General features: G+C 62.0%; 1 protein-coding gene across 1 annotated transcript; it reads left to right on the top strand.

The window, feature by feature from the left end:
• The first annotated feature begins 7 nt into the window (after positions 1–7).
• On the top strand, positions 8–4,782 carry LOC138804859 (serine/threonine-protein kinase SIK1-like). Its single transcript, XM_069989367.1, has 7 exons — positions 8–80; positions 279–428; positions 659–781; positions 894–1,107; positions 1,396–1,677; positions 2,249–2,468; positions 2,692–4,782. Exons 1-7 carry the CDS (start codon positions 42–44, stop codon positions 3,017–3,019), a joined length of 1,356 nt encoding a protein of 451 aa, XP_069845468.1. The 5' UTR covers positions 8–41; the 3' UTR covers positions 3,020–4,782.
• The last annotated feature ends 11,112 nt before the right edge of the window (positions 4,783–15,894 follow it).

The raw sequence follows: 15,894 nt of genomic DNA, 5'->3' as shown, positions 1-15,894 counted from the left end.
CCTCCAACCTGGGCGACTACAGCGAGCAGGTGCTGGGCATCATGCAGGCCCTGGGCATCGACCGGCAGAGGACGGTGGAGGTGAGCGGGCCGGCCGCCCCCTGTCCCGACCGCCTCACCCCGCACCCCACCCGTGGCCGCTGGGAGCATGGCTCATGTAAGGGCCAGCCTGTCCGCTCTTGATGGCTGCCCAGGAATAACGCGGAGCAGCCTCGTAGGGCAGCCTCGGTGGCCCCGCAGAGGGAGGCGGCCGCGCTCACCCCACGCCTACGTCCCCAGTCTCTGCAGAACAGCAGCTACAACCACTTCGCCGCCATCTACTACCTCCTGCTCGAGCGTCTCAGGGAGCATCGCAGTTCACAGCTGCCCGCCCGGCCCCTGCCCGCCCGGCAGCCTCGGCCCAGGAGCTCAGACCTCAGCGGGCTGGAGGTGAGCCCCTCCGCCTGGCGCGGGGCCTCTGTGTTGGGAGCGGGGGTCCGGTCTGCCCAGTGGCTGCTTGCTTCTCATCACCCCCGCCGCTGTCCCGCGCCTCCTAACGTGCACCTGTGGCCTCCCCAGAAAGAGCCAGCCCTGCCGCGGCACCGGTCGGCTCCCCTGGCTGCCGCTGGAGGCGGGCTCAGGCTGGCCTCTGACACCGCCCCTCCTCCCTGCCTCCCCAGGCTCCACACGACGGCTTCCCCAGTGACCCTTTCCGACCGTCCCTGCTGTGCCCACAGCCCCAGGCCCTGGCGCAGTCTGTCCTGCAGGCGGAGCTGGACTGCGACCTGCACAGCTCCCTGCAGGTACGGAGGCCCGCACCCCGGCCTCCCCACCCGCCTGCCCGCCCACCCGCCTGCGGCGTCCACCTGGCTCCCAGAGCCCCATCAGTGACCTGTCTCCGTCCCTCCCACACAGCCCTTGTTCTTCTCCATGGACGCCAACTGCAATGGCGTGCTCCGGCACCGCCCCACCTCTCCCAGTAGCCTGTTGGACACGGCCATCAGTGAGGAGGTCCGGCAGGGGCCTGGCCTGGAGGAGGAGCATGAGGCCCAGGAGCCCCTGGCGGGCAGCACCGGCCGAAGACACACGCTGGCCGAGGTCTCCACCCACTTCCCGCTCGCCCCTCCCTGTAAGTCCACTGAGAACCCAGAACCAGGGGTGGGCCGCCGTGAGGCCACAGCAGGCTTGCTTGTTGCAGACCCTTTGCCTGGCAGCCTCCTCTCGCCCCTGGCCCCCCTTCAGCCCGGTCCCCGGCCTCCTCTCATCCACCAGCTCGTTGGTACCACCGACAGCCGGCTGGCTGGGCTTGCACTCACAGGGTTCACCTCCCCATCCCCGGCCCCCACCCCGAGGGCCCCTCCCCTGTCCATCTCAGTGGCCTGGGACGGCCAGGGCTCACGAGCGCGCTCCCCCTCAGGCATCGTGGTCTCCTGCTCGGCCTCCGCGAGTCCCTCGGAAGGAACAAGCTCCGACAGCTGCCTCACCTTCTCTTCCAGCCAGGGCCCCGCAGGGCTCGGGGGCGGCCTGGCTGCCCAGGGGCTGCTGGGCGCCTGCTCTCGCATCAGGTTCCCCTCCCCGTTCCTGGAGGCACAGTCTGCCACCCCCGTGCTGCAGGCCCAGGCGGGCCTCGGGGGGGCCGTCCTGCTCCCCGTCAGCTTCCAGGAGGGCCGGAGGGCATCAGACACCTCGCTGACCCAAGGTGAGGGCCATGTGCTCACGTCCTCATCCCCGGGCCCGCCTGTCCCGTCCGGGAGCCGCTCCCCGACGCCAGATGTACCCACATTCTTTGTTGGGCTCAGGCAGGACTGGCCGTGCTCCCCTGAAAGGCTAGAAGAACCGCCCTGGCTCTGGGCATCCGGGCGGTGTGGCTGCCAGTGCGGTGGACGGTGCCTCTAGTCTGGTCGCTTCTGAGAGCGTGGGGGGTGCTCGTGCCTGGTGGGTGGGGTCAGGAAGGGTCCCCAACAAAGGCGGCTCTGCGCCCACTGGCTGCCAGGGCTCCCTCTACCATCCTCCAGGGCTTGGAGTGCCCATGAGCCTGTCAGCCCACATGGGCACCAAATGTGCGCCAGAGTTAGAACTGCTGCCCAGGCCGCGGGCAGGGCTGGGCCCGGTGGAGGGTGGTCGGGAAGGGCTCGGCACCCAGCACCGCCGGCTCTCCTCCTGCTCGCCGTCCCCCAACCCCCCCCCCCCCCCCCCCCAGCGCGGACCTCAGCCGGTAAAGGGCCACAGCGGGAGCGGCTCTGGGCTGATGCCCACGTGTGTCTCATCAGGACTGAAGGCCTTCCGGCAGCAGCTGAGGAAGAACGCGAGGACCAAAGGGTTCCTGGGTCTGAACAAGATCAAGGGGCTGGCGCGCCAGGTGTGCCAGTCCTCCAGCCGGGCCCCCAGGGGTGCTCTCCACGCGCCTGCGCAGAGCCCCGGCCTGCAGAGCAGCTCTGCTGGCGGCCGGGAAGGCCGACGCCTGCTGGAGGAGGTGCTGCACCAGCAGAGGTGGGTCCCCCGCTCCACCCCCCTCTACAGGGGGCTGGCTGGGCTGGAGGCCGGGGGCATTCCAGGGAGGAGGTGGGTGTGGGGCAGCAAGGTGGCCGCGGGCCCGTGAGGGGTGAAGCTGCCCCACAGCAGCTCGGGGAGGGCGGGCGGGCGGGCCCCGCGGCCTCGGGCGCTCCTCAAGCCGGAGCCGCAGTGACCCGTGTCCTCCTGTCCTGTTCCGCAGGCTGCTCCAGCTCCAGCACCACCCAGCCACCCCGCCCGGCTGCCAGCAGGTCCTGCCGCAGCCCCCCGCCCCCTACGCGCTGGGGCCCTGCGACGGCCCCCTGGCGTCGGGGCTCACGCTGCTGCCAGCCCCGCTCCTGCCGGCCGCCGGCGTGTCTCCCGTGGCGTCGGCCGCGCGGCTCCTGGACGCCCACCTGCGCATCAGCGCGGAGCAGGCGCCCCTGCCCGCCAGGCCCCTGCAGCAGTGCCTCGCCGGGCGGCCGCAGGGGGACTGCGAGATGGAGGACCTGGCCCCCAGCCCGCGGGGGACGGCCGTCCTGGTGCAGTGAGGCCCTCGGCTCGCCACTCTTCCAAGCAATAATCTCAGATTTGTGAAGATGGTTTCGGACTCAAAGCCAGGAACTTTCTCGAAGCGAAGCAAGCAATATGTTAGGTGTACGGGCCTGTTAGTTTATTTTGGTTTTACTTTTTCTTGCACTGAGTGGCCTCGACTGTGGAAGCTTCTGGAAGAAAAATGATGGTTGGGGGTGTGCCGTGAGGGTGGGGCTGGGTGGGCGAGCAGGGCAAGGGAAGACGGACGGCTTCCACCCACAGACAGCAGAGCAGAGGAGCAGAGGGCCCCGAGCGAGCCTCGAGCCACGCGCTGTCTGCGGGCGTGTGCCCTGCGTGCCCATCGCGGTACGCTTTGGTTTCCAAGTTGCCAGTTCTCCACTTCCTGGAACATGCGTGCTTCAATGAGACTGAACTCTGCGCTGCTCCGCCCAGGTGCGTCTGCATTCTTGGAATTCTCCCCAGAAGGCGCGGAACTCCTCCGGTTCAGCGGAGCTGCTTCCACTGCTGAGGGTCCGTTTCCAGAATTCTCCCGAGAACCACGTGGGACTGGGAAGGAACAGAAGGCCCAGACTTATCCCAGATGCGCACACCTCGGACACCAATGAGTTTCTGCTGTATCTCATTTTCGCTGCTAATAACTAAGTTCTTATGCATTTCGTTGCCAGGGTCCAACAAGGACTCCTGACTTGGGGGAAATAGTGCAATATCACGGGCTGCGGCTGGGCCGGGCGCGGGCGGGCAGACGCTCACCGGCTGTGACCCAGCTGCCCTCGGACCGGGCCCCTCCCAGGCCCCCCGGCCCCCCGGCCCGGGCTGCTGTGGCGTGGCTTTCCTGCAAGGCCAATGAGATGAGAAGTCTGGGCGGTGTTTGTTAAGCGCTGTTCCTGTTTTTAAGCAAATGCTGTATATGTGTACAATCAGGAAACACATGGACATGACTTATTTTTTATACTTTGTACTACACTTTTGTGTTTCCGATTTAAACCTCGCGCAGTCACGTCGGCACCAGGCTGCACTGAGGAGGGGCTGAGGCGCTGGGGCCCGGGGTCTGTCCCGTCCAGGTGGGCAGAGACGCAGCCGCCCGCCCCCTGCCAGCACCCCCCTCCCTCCCTGCCAGGTGCCTTCAGCTTAGACCTGCAGTGTTACGGGAAGGGGGAAGGCGGGTATTCCTAAAAGCCAAAGATTGACTGAGTTACTTGAGGGCGGGCCTGGCGCAAGCGCCTTGTGTGGTCTCTGCCCTGCCGCCCAGCGGCCTCTGTGCCCCATGCTGAGCCCGCCAGCTCCACCACGTGCTCTGTGGCTGGCTAAATGTGGACTAAGGGTTCCTCCCGGGAGTGGACTTGCCACAGAAAGCACCAAAGCCTCCCGCCCGGCAACCCTGTGTCCGGGGCCGGGGGTGGGCACGAGTGCCCTGCCTGGTCCCCGCCCTCCCTCTCGGTTCCTGTCCCCAGGCCACAGAAGAAAGGCCTCGGCACCCTGCCTGTCTGAAGCAGTGGCAAGCACTTTACTCTCACGGTGGTTTTGTTTGGGGATGGCTTCGATCCTCTGAGTTGTAGGAATGCGTGTCCTGCAGACGGTCCTGCCACAGCTTCGTGAAGACGCTACGTGACCTGCTTGATGTGTACACAACTGGTTGGTTTTTACTACACCTGAATTCTTTCGTTTCTTACGTTAACATGAGAAATGTATGCCAAATGGTTAGTTGATGTATGTTTTTTTTTAATTTAATATTTAAATAAAATATTTGGGGGAACCTTGACTTTCAGTTCATCTCTGAGAACTCAGCTTGGATCCATGTCACCAAGAGTCTTGAGGCGGTTCAGGCCTCAAGGTACAGGGGAGGGGCAGGGGCCAGGCCCTGGGCCGAGACTCCCTCAGGCCTGCCTCCCCTCTTCCCGAATGTTCTCTCTGAATCTGCTAATAAACGAAGGGGTTGGGAGTTACATAGGAGTCATGACTACCTTCCAGACACGGGTTCTTAGAGAAGGAGAGCTTGCTTCCTTCTGTTAAAAGTTGGTGGGCTGGGCTGGGAAGGTGGCTCAGTGGTAGAGTGCTTGCCTTGCATGCATGAGGCCCTGGGTTCGATTCCTTAGTACCACATAAGCAGAAAAAGCCAGAAGTGGCGCTGTGGCTCAGGTGGTAGAGCGCTAGCCTTAAGCTGAAGAGCTGAGGGACAGCGCCCAGGCCCAGAGTTCAGGCCCCACGACCAAAAAATAAAGTAAAACTAAAAGTGGGTGTGCTCTGCTGGCGGGTGGGCTGTGGGTGGGAGTGCTACCATGGTCAGACTCCGCAGGAGACCCACCACTGTGTAGAGCTCCAACAAGAACCTCCATTTCCTCTGCTGGGTCGTCCCAAAGGCCTGAAAGCAAGGCACACACGTGCCACCCACAAGAAAGGCTCAGCAGCGGATGAGGGGTTGATTCAACCTTGAAAAAAAGGCAGGTGCCAGGGACTCACACCTGTAATCATAGTTACGGGGGTTGAGATCCAAGGGCAGAAACCTCCACGAGATTCCTACCCCCGATGAACTAGTAAAAAGCCAGAACCGGTGTGGCTCAAGTGGTAGAGCGTCAGCCTTGAGTACAAAAGAGATACAGCACCCAGGTCCTAGGTTCAAGCCCCCATAGTGGCGCGTAGCAAAAAGGCCAGACTAGACAGCACACCCCCACAACAGCTAAGCAAGCCCACGCCAGAGCCCTGGCGGTGCCTCCCTTGCTCAGGGACCCAGGCTGGCAGCGAAAGGTGCCCACGTGTGCTAAGTGCCCTTGGCAGCCCTGCGGGAGTGGGGCGGGGCGTCTGAGTTGGCCATGCTCTTGCGACCAGCTTACCGCGCAGGGACAGGGCAGCTTGGCAAGGGGAAGAGCTCAAGCCAAGTCTTGCCTTGGACTCGGGATGTGCCGTGCCTAGTAGCGCTGGCGCGGGAGCACCGGCCGCCACGCGTGACTCCACCAGCAGGTGTTCGGCTCTGCGTGCAGCCGCCACATGCCTGGCTGTGCAGACTCCGGGCACTCGGGTGGACGATGTTCACGACGGCGAACACCACCCCACCCGGGAGCCGCGAGGACTCGGGAGCAGCTCCACACACCTAGTGAGCACAGTAAGCAGCGGCGTCCGCAGACGTGCGCAGTCACGGCCACAGCACCCACCCGGGAAGGCCAGCTGCCTGTGGGCGGGCGCTCGGCCGCTCCCGCAGGACCGGGGAGGGCTCACCCCTTGGGGCGGGGCACAGGCTGGTGCCTTGGTGCCCCCGGGGTGTGGTGAAGGGACTTTCTGGGTGTGCCTGGAGGAGGGGGGGCTGCCTCCTGTGTACCCCAGTGCAGCACAAGGGTCATGGGGCGAGGGGGCTCCCCGAGGGCCACTGAGAAGGAACCGAATCTGCTGGAGGAGGAACTGGGTGGCTGGGGAGAAGCTCAGAGCCAAAGGTCCCTGCGGCTTTTGCTCCCAGTGAGCCGGCGGGTGACGGCGGCCCGGCCTGCTGAAACCGGCGTTTTTGAGTTTGGCTGGGGAAGGGGCTTGGGCGCAGCAGCCCTCTTGGGGCTTCTTCAAGGCCCATGGACCATCTCCAAGGTCACCCGCACTCCAAGGTCACCCGCCCTCCAGGCTGCTGTTGGAGCCAGGAGACAGTGAAGTAGAACGCTGAATCAGGGGAGATTTGTGGAGGGCCCCGGAGAGATGGAGTTTATTAGTTCATTTCGTCTTCCTTGGGGAGCTGTTTGTCCTCCCTCCCTATCTCTCCTCCCCTCCCTCTCCCTCTTCCTCTCCTCTTCTCCCCCTCCCTCTCCCTCTCTCCCTCTCTCTCAATCATAGGGCTTGAACTCAGAGGCCAGGAGATGTCCCTTAACTTTTTTCACTCAGGGCTAGCACTCTTCCACTTGAGCCACAGCTCCACTTCTGGCTTTTTGTGGTTCATTGGAGATGAGAGTCTCATGGACTTGACTTCAAACCACCATGCTCAGTTCTCAGTGTCCTGAGTACTGAGGATTAGAGGTGTAAGCTGCCGGCGCCTGGCTTCAGTGCTCTTTAATGGCCATGATTTCATTATTTGGAGGTGATTTTTGTCAAAACTGAAAGGACTTACTGCTCCTCAGGGCCCCAGGTGGCCAGAAGGCCCGATCCCTTCCGAGTTTCTTCCACAGGGGCCCCACGGGCCAGTCTGGACCTCTGTGCCCAGGAGCGCGCAGTGTGCCTGCACGCTGGGTGCGACTCCCATCTCCTGGCGTGGTTGGGTACTGGCTGCTATCACCAGCTCATTCCTTTCACGGTGGAGTTGCATCCATGGGGTGGGTGCGTCCTGGTTTGTTTACCCCCCATCCGGTTACGAGCATTTGGGGTGTTTCTAGCTCGGGTTGTTATGTATACGGGCATGCCAGTACTCTTTGGAAGGTTTTCTTTCTCCAGGGTAACGCAGGCCGGGCACAATACGGGCTCGTGTGGCTCAGCAGCCATCGGTCTCGGACGATGCCTCCCCCCGGCAGACCGGGTGGCTGCACCCGCTCTACACCGCTGCCTGCCACACGCGGGGCCACGGGCTCCACCCTCCTGCCAGCGCTTGGCTTTGCCCGTGTTTATGCATTAGCCAGGCTGTCTGTGGTGGTATCATACTATTATTACCCTCCCTTTTTTTGCTGTTGCTTTTGAAGGCAGGGTCTTACTATGAAGCCCAGGTTGACTTGGAACTGATTCCATACTTAGGTTGACCTTGAACTCATAGTCTCCTGTCATCACAGGCATGTACCAGCACTAGGCCTGGCAGATTTTCCTCTGACTAGTGATTCTAAAATCATGTGATGAGTTAGGATCCACTCTGCTTTTCAAGGTCATTTACATTTATTTGCTCTTTCTTTCTTTCCTTCTTCCTTCCTTCCTTTCTTGTGTGTGTGTGTGTGTGTGTGTGTGTGTGTGTGTGTTTAGTGCTGGAGATTGAACCCAGACTCATGCTGAGTCTGCTGCGCCACTGAGCTCCAATCCAATCTTTGCCAATTTTTAATAGGTTGTTTGAGTTTTCACATAACTTTTATTTGAATTGTAGGAGAGCTTTATGTATTCTGAATGGATTTCTCTTTGATATGTGGGTATGTGTGTGTATATATACATATACATATATAATATCTTATATGCAGAAAGTGAAAAATCTTTCTATTTGTGACATGTCCATCATTTGAAGAGTAAAGAGTTAAACGCTTGAATAAATTGGACTTGTGAGTTTTAATGAATTCTAGCTTATCATTTTATACCTCTTTGATTAGTGCTTTTCTGTGTTGACTAAGAAATGCCTGCCTGTCTGTCTGTCCCCATCTTCCTAACACATTTTGCTTTTCTAAGAGGTTTGCAATTCCATGATCAACGTTAGCTTTGACCTGTTCGTTTCCACAAGCTGATTGAGGGTGTATATTTGTGCAAAACTGGTTTTTATCTCTTTCTTAAGTGTTCGGTGGAATTCATTACATTTGGGGCTGGAGTTTCTTTGCAAGAGGGTTGAACATTTCACATTCAAATTTCAAATGTCTCTGTGGTGCTGTTCAGGTTTCCTCTTTCATTCTGAGTCAGTTTGGGAACTCGTGGGGGGCTGTGAGTGTCACTGATTCCCAGTGTGTTTTGCAGAATGGCGCTGTGTGCAGCGACAGAGTGAGAGCCTGGGAGCCATAGCCCTGGTGCCAGCCTCCACGGGAGGCGAGCACACGGGAATGCGTGTTCCCTGGCTGAGCTCCATAGCCGGGCTGAGCCGCAGAGCCGCTCTGAGACCATTCCTGATGCCAGCCGGGGTCCAGCAGCAGTGGGTGCCCAGGGGTCTGAGGACATGGCGAGGGCGGGGCACTGCGGTGAGCTGCTCTGGTTTATCACCCGGAAGTCTCTCCTGTGCCCCCGGGGCCCGGCTCACGCCAGCATGTACCTGGGTTTCTGCTGGAGCCCCGGGCCTGGGCCCGTGCTGCAGCACCTGCTTCCTCCTCAGACAAGGCCGAAGAGCAAGGGGGAGGAAGAAGAGCTTTGGTGGACCAGCCTAGCCATCTAAACATGTCCAGCACAGCCTGGCCCGTGGTTGCCCTACAAGGTTCCGAGATTCCCCGGTGACAGCCCGCCCAGACCCTCCTGGCCCTAGGCTGTCTCCAACACTTGGCTTTCAAGGAGCCCTGGGGCAGGGATTTGGGCAGTGCTGTGTGAGGAAGGGGACAGGGCAGCTGGCCTGCCGGGGAGCTCTGCAGACAGCCGGGGCGGGGTGGGGGCTCTCCTCTCCCGGCCCCCCCCCCAGGGCTGCAGGCCACTGCGCCGTGGCATCCGGCGGGTGTGCTTGGGACATTTAATGGGTGAGTTCTCTTGGCGTGGGGTGTAATTAATTTTCCTGAAATAGCAGCGCGCAGCCCGTCGTCTCTGCCTCTGAGTCAGGCAGCGATCATCGCCCGTCACGGCCATGGCGCGCCGTCGGCCTCTCTCAAGTCGGGGTGCTCACCGATCCTCAGCCCCCGTGGGCAGCCCCGAGGCCTAGGGACCATGGAATACCCAGGGAGAGGCGGCCTGGGGGACAGGGTCATGAAGCTGGGGACGGATGGGATCCCAGGAAACCTTGCAGGGGCGGCCGGAGCTGCCTTGCAGGAATAGAGGGAGGGTGTGCCCACAAGGCCGCCCGTCGCAGGGAGGAAGCCTCGGGGCTCTGCCACGGCAGGCGGGTGACCGCTTGGGCCTGGGCACTGCCAGTCGCAGAAGCGGCTGTGGTGACTGGTCCTGGGCCGCCCTCTCCGTGGGAAGTTCAAGGTGGTCCGGCACAGGGATGCAGGTGGCCGCCTGCCTGGGTTCACCGGTGGGGACACGGCTCAGGAGGCGCTGGTGCTCGGGCCACGTCGGGGCTCCCCCAACCCTGCTGTCACCTAAGACGGCCCACGGAGCTCACGCTGGGCAGTGCAGCACTGAGCCCGCGCCGCCCTGCTCTGAGAAGGTCCTGGCCACAGAGGGGGACACGGAGGTTTCAGAGATCAGCCAGGGGACACAGAAAGGTGGCGTGTGATGGCTGCGGGAGGCACGGGCCTTGCATCCCGCCCCCTGGGGCGGAGGCTCTGTCTAGCCTCTCCTGTGGCCAGGATTGCCCTGGGGACACCTGATTTCACCCTCCAGGCCTCCGGCATTCTGAGCGGTCGAAGGCCCTCGGTGTGCGGCGGAGTCGGTGCAGCAGCCCAGGACACTCAGACGGAGGCCAAAGCCATGTGCTTCCTCGTGGAAAGGACTCGGGCCCCAGCCCCAGCCTGGAGCCTGCCCAGCCCGGAGCCTGCCCAACCCCGAGCCTGCCCAGCCCGGAGCCTGCCCCAGCCCGGAGCCTGCCCCAGCCCGGAGCCTGCCCAGCCCGGAGCCTGCCCAGCCAGGAGCCTGCGCAGCCCGGAGCCTGCCCCAGCCCGGAGCCTGCCCCAGCCCGGAGCCTGCCCCAGCCCGGAGCCTGCCCCAGCCCGGAGCCTGCCCCAGCCCGGAGCCTGCCCCAGCCCAGAGCCTGCCCAGCCCGGAGCCTGCCCAGCCCGGAGCCTGCCCTCCTCGGCTAGTTTCTGCAGCTCGGTGAGGTCATCCTTCCCCAGCACCATACCCCACGCTCCTGTCAGTGAGGGGAAACATTTTCCCTCCCCCAACCCCAAACAATTGTATTTCTGTGTTGAAACAGAGTTTTGCTGCAAGTAGAGACGCCTTTAAACACACACAGGCTCCGTGAGGGGACAGACAGAGGCAGAGGCAGAGACGGAGCGGCGCGAGGCCTGCGTTACAGCTGCGCCTCCCTTCGGCCTGGGCCTCCTCCCTGTCTGTCCTCCTCTGTGAAGCTCTCGTGAGCCTTGGGCCATCGCATCCCAGAGGACCTGTCCACCCCTCTGCTGTCTGGCCCTCGGCACGAAGCCCTCTTGAGTTCTTTTCTGGGGGCCGGGGTGAAGGTCATGGCCGGAATGGGGGGCAGGCAGCCTGCTCCTGCTTAGCTGACTCCCATCCGTCCTGTGTGTTTACACACGGAACCAGCCAGCGGCAAGTCCCAGCTTCATCCTAGGAAATGGCTTCTTCTTGAGGAGGGGCCCCGAAGGCTCATGGGAGCCGCAGTCTTGATCCCTTCCCAGGCTGGGCCCGGGAAGGAGGGCTGCACAGGCTCGAGGTCCCGATCGTCACCCGGGCTTTGTGGTTGGTGGAAATCGCTTGTCCAGGGTTCAGGGCTTAACTGCCCTGCCTCAATGTCTCCCTGCAGGTCTGTCGACGGTGCTCTACCTGCTACCAGCTATGCCCCAGTGGCCTGGGGCCCAGGGCTAGGGGGGGGCAGGCCCAGGTGCCCTAGCAGCGGCCCGGGCACTGGCAGCCCTGCGGTCTCTTGCCCGGCCGCTCACCTTCCCTGACCTCACATTTAGAAAGGGCACAGCCTGGGCCCCGCCCCACGCCTGGGGGAAAAGGAAATGGGAGCTGGAGGGGAAGAGTTTGCCCAGCTGGTGGTGAGACCAAGCACTGCCCCCTGCTCACCACGGCCAGAGCCCTGGACGTGGGCAGAGGCTGCCCCGGGGCCCCAGATTGCCCGTAGCACAGAGGTGACCCCATGGAGACACGGGGTTCTGGCTCAGTTTGCCCAGCAGATTCAGAGGTGGGAGCGTGGCAGCGGGGATCCCCCAGGGCTCCCTGGGAACCCCCCCCCCCCGCAAACCGCATTCTCTGCTTTGGCCTCTACCTGCTCTTCCCCGGCCGCGGCTGCCTCTGCCCCAGACCCCGTTGCCCCCGAGCGGCCGCCGTGGTCCTGGCGCTGCCGAGAGAGACAGGTCTCGAGCCCAGGCTAGCTCCCCGGCGGGATGGGGGCACGGAACCCCGTGGGCCTGCAGGGAGCAAAGGTGGGTGCAGAGTGCAGCCCCGCACCCACACCGTGCCGTCCCGCCCTGACCGCCCCAGAGGGGCGTGAATCCCCGGAGCCAGCAGGCCGGCACGGGCTTGCCCGAAGGCCCAGGGCCAGGGCTGCCTGCCGGCCGCTCTGACACGTGTATGTTGACACGCTGTGCACACACATGCAAGCATGCACCTGCAAGAACCCCGGGGCCCAAATCTGCCCTCCCTCTCGTTCTGACTCAGTCACCACAGCAAGCCTGAAAGCAAACATTCTGTGGCTGTGTTGTGGAGGAAGCGGGGCTCGGAGGCTTGGGGTGACTCAGAACACACTGCCCGGCCTGTCCCATGGCTCAGGTCCCAGGAGCCAGCCAGGATGATTTGGTGTTTTGGTCTTGTTTTGTTTTGTGCTAACACCAGAACTGCAACTTAGGGCCTCAGGCTCTTGCTTGGCTCTCTCTGCTCCAAGCTGTGTTGCTCTACCGCTTGAGCCGCAGCTTCACTTCTAGTTTTTTGCTAATTAAGTGGGGAGAAGAGTATTTTGGATTTGTCTGTCTGGGTTGGCTTCAAACTGGGATCCTCAGCCCTCAGCCTCCTGAGCAGCTAGGATGACAGGCCGGAGCAGCAGGGCGGGGCCGGTGGAGGGTGTGGCTGGCCGAGCTGGGTGGGCAGACAGGCAGGCAGGGAGAGCGGCTGCTCCTGGAGGTCGGCCTGAACTCACAGGGAGGCGAGCACAGGGCAGGGACGGCAGGGAGGCGAGCACAGGGCAGACACCACCGCTCTGCCCCACCCCCCTCCGTAGCCGTTATCTCGTCCTGGCTTGAGCTGATGGCTTTCATGGTTTGGAACCTCAGTTCTCAGTTCCCCTCTGCCACAAGGCCTGGAGTTTGCCGTTACCCCCTCCTCAGTCCAGTGGTCAGGCCACGTGTGGCTAGGGGCTCTGGGGCCTGCGGGAGCCTGAGCTGGCTGCGCTAGGAGCTGCGCGTGCGTGGCAGAGAGCGGCACACGGGGCTCCTGTGGACTCGGGTGCCGAGGGAGCCTCTCCTCTCCACACGCGGCCGGGTGGGCTTTGCCTGTGTGGAGAGCGGCTGCTGCACGTCCAGCAGACGGGACGGGAAGCTCACTGCACACTGGCCAGCCGGCAGCCTCCGTGTGCGGTCAGGGGCGGAGCTGCAGGGGATGTGGGGGGGGGTGGGAACCAGCACCTGGCCAGGCGTCATGGAGGCCGTACCCCCTCATCTGGGACGCCCACTCCCACTGCCCGGGCAGTGTGAGCTCACCGCTGTGACGTGGCCCGTGCCCGCGCTAACCGTGACCCACCAAGGCCCGGCCTGGCTTTGCAGAGTGGGGACCGGCTTCTAGCCTTGGTGGCACTGGGGATACCTGGGCAGCCCCCTGGGCCTCCGCTGGGCACCCCATCCCTGGGTATAACCCCAAGAGGCCACTCCTGCACGATGCCCCGTCTTTCCCGGCTCCCTCCCCAACCCAGGCCGGATGAGGCAAGAGGACCAAAGAACTTCCAGGTCCCGTCTTTCCCTCTCCTGGAGCCTCAAGATGGCGGCCACGAGAAAGGCGAAATGCAGCGCAAGGTCTGCACGGCTTCTCGCAAGCTCGGTCCCTTTCTGTCTTCCTTGTCATAACGCTGTCTTCCTTCATCTTTTTATGCCCGGCTAAAAATACGCACCTTCGAGCACGAATGGCTTGCTGCGCACGGATCGTTTTCTTCAAGTTGTGCAAGCGTGGGGATACGCAGGGCCTCATGGGGATGGGGGCCACGTTAGCCTGTACGCCCCGTGCTCTAGCTCCAAGGTCTACGTGGAACTGGGTCCTAGGGGACCCTCTTCACGTGGCCCCAGGGGCTTTGTCTCTGCTCCTCATCATGCCAGGCCCTCGGGGAAGCCCACTGAGCTCTGCATGCATCTCTCTTCAGTAGCAGCTTCCCCATGATTACAGAGGCTGAGAAGGCTCAAGTTCACCCCCTGGAGGGGCCACTGGTGCTGCTCCAGCCAAGGCCAAGAGGAGAAGGACTGTGTCGGCTCAAAGGCCTTGGGCGGTGGGTACCGTTTCTTTGTCCTCCTCTTCCTCCTCCTTCTCCTCTCACCCCTCCCCTCCTCCTTCTCCTCTCACCACTCCCCTCCTCCTCCTCCTCCTCCTCCTCCTCCTCCTCCTCCTCCTCCTCCTCCTCCTCCTCCTCCTCCTCCTCCTCCTCCTCCTCCTCCTCCTCCTCCTCCTCCTCCTCCTCCTTCTTCTTCTTCTTCTTCTTCTTCTTCTTCTTCTTCTTCTTCTTCTTCTTCTTCTTCCTCTTCTTCTTCCTCTTCTTCTCCTCCTTCTCCTTCTCCTTCCCCTTCTTCTCCTTCTCCTTCTTCTTCTTCCATTGGTCATGGGGCTTGAACTCTGGGCCTGGGCATTATCCTTCAGCTCTTCAGCTCAAGGCTAGCACTCTACCACTTGAGCCACAGTGCCACTTCAGGTTTTCTGGTGGTTTATTGGAGATAAGAGTCTCATAGACTTTCCTGCCTGGGCTGGCTTTGAACCACGATCCTCAGATCTCAGCCTCCTGAATAGATAGGATGACAGCCATGAGCCACTGGTGCCCAGCTTGTCCTTTACTTCTTGACAGAACTGGGGCTTGAACTCAGGGTCACGAGCTTGTGTTTCCAGCCCTTTTTTGCTTTATTATTTTCCAGACAGGCCCTCAGGCTTCCTATCCAGCCTGGCCTTGGACTGCATTCCTCTGGTCTCTGCCTCCCTTGTGGCTAGGATTCCAGGTGTGAGCCTCTGCCCTCTGATCTCTGCCTCCCACGCAGCTGGGAGCCTCCGCTTTCTTAGCAAGTGGCTAGCCTTGCCAAAGCCACACAAGGGGCACTTCCAAGCCAAGTGCAACGCAGCTCCTGGTGGGCAGGAGCCGGGACAAGAGTTTCTGCTCTTCCTGTGCTCTGGAGACGGGGACCGCGGCTCCATTCTGCGGAGGCCAAGCCTCCCTTCCCTGGGAAAGCCCCGGGGTTACTTCTTCCTTCCGCACCGGTGTGCTGGCCTCCGGAGGAAGCCCCGAGCCTCTTCCTGCAGGACTCCCCCGACCCCGCAGCCCTGCCGCACCTGGGCTGGCCACTGTGGGCGCCTCAGTGGTCTCTAGAGGTGCAGCTGTTTCCGGCTCCCCCGGGGTCTGGGGCAGCTTGGGGGGAGTGTGGTGAAAGCAGCAGGGCGTGTCCTGGCTGGTTGAGAAGTTTGGGATTTTGTTCATCATGATGTGGCAGTGTGTGTGTGTGTGTGTGTGTGTGTGTGTGTGTGTGTGTGTGTGTGTGTGTGTGTGTGTGTGTGTGTATGTGTGTGTGCTGTTGGTGGTATTAGGGCTTGAACTCAGGTCCTGGGCACTGTTTTTTAGCTTTTTTACTCAAGACTGACACTCCACATCCAGCTTTTTGCTGGTTAATTGCAGATAAGAGTCAGATTTTTCTGCCCTGGTTGGGTTTGAACTGCGATCTCTGATCTCAGCCTCCCGAGCAGCTGGAGCTATGGCACAAGCCACTGGCGCCCAGCTTCAACTTTTTATTTTTAAAAAGTATTGCACTGAGACATTATTGGTGCTGAGGGTTTTTAGAGTCCTTGTGATTTGTCCCAGACAAGTGCTGGGCCCCTCCTGCTTCCTGGGAAGAGGTGGATAGAAGTGGAGGTCATGGGGCTTGTGGCCAGCAGGCCTAGCCTTCCTGTCCCCACCGGGACGCTGGGCTCGGGTGAGTGGGGAGCGTGCACTCACCAGGGTTTTTGTGTCACTCAGCTCAGTAGCCTGGGCGCGCGAGGGCAGGGGTGCCGGGGCCCGGGCCCCCCTCGCAGTCCCGATGGGAGCCCTGTAAACAGCAGTCCGCACGTGGCCACGCTGACTGCCCCCGCTGCACAGCACGGCACCACGGTGCGGGACACACCACACACGTCCTCATCCCCCCTGTGGGCACGCCGGGTCTGGGGACAGCGTGGCCATGGCCAGCCTGTCCCCTGGAAGGAAGGGCAGCGGAGCTCTGGCCTCCTGGAGGAAGCTGAGCCCGTCTGTCCTCGAGCCTGG

This window comes from Dipodomys merriami, unplaced genomic scaffold (genome assembly GCF_024711535.1).
Source record: "Dipodomys merriami isolate MVZ:Mamm:240054 unplaced genomic scaffold, mDipMer1.0.p SCAF_3756, whole genome shotgun sequence".
In the NCBI taxonomy this organism is placed as follows: domain Eukaryota; kingdom Metazoa; phylum Chordata; class Mammalia; order Rodentia; family Heteromyidae; genus Dipodomys; species Dipodomys merriami.
Note: the sequence above shows the minus strand (reverse complement) of the source record. Positions and strands in the feature narration are given on the sequence as shown.

What these genes read in the sequence shown, in the direction of transcription:
- LOC138804859 (XM_069989367.1), top strand. Translation starts at nt 42, where the DNA reads ATGCAGGCCCTGGGCATCGACCGGCAGAGGACGGTGGAG. An exon ending in CTTCCCGCTCGCCCCTCCCT is followed by an intron (nt 1,108 to 1,395) that starts GTAAGTCCACTG and finishes GCTCCCCCTCAG; the next exon opens with GCATCGTGGTCTCCTGCTCG. An exon ending in AGACACCTCGCTGACCCAAG is followed by an intron (nt 1,678 to 2,248) that starts GTGAGGGCCATG and finishes GTGTCTCATCAG; the next exon opens with GACTGAAGGCCTTCCGGCAG.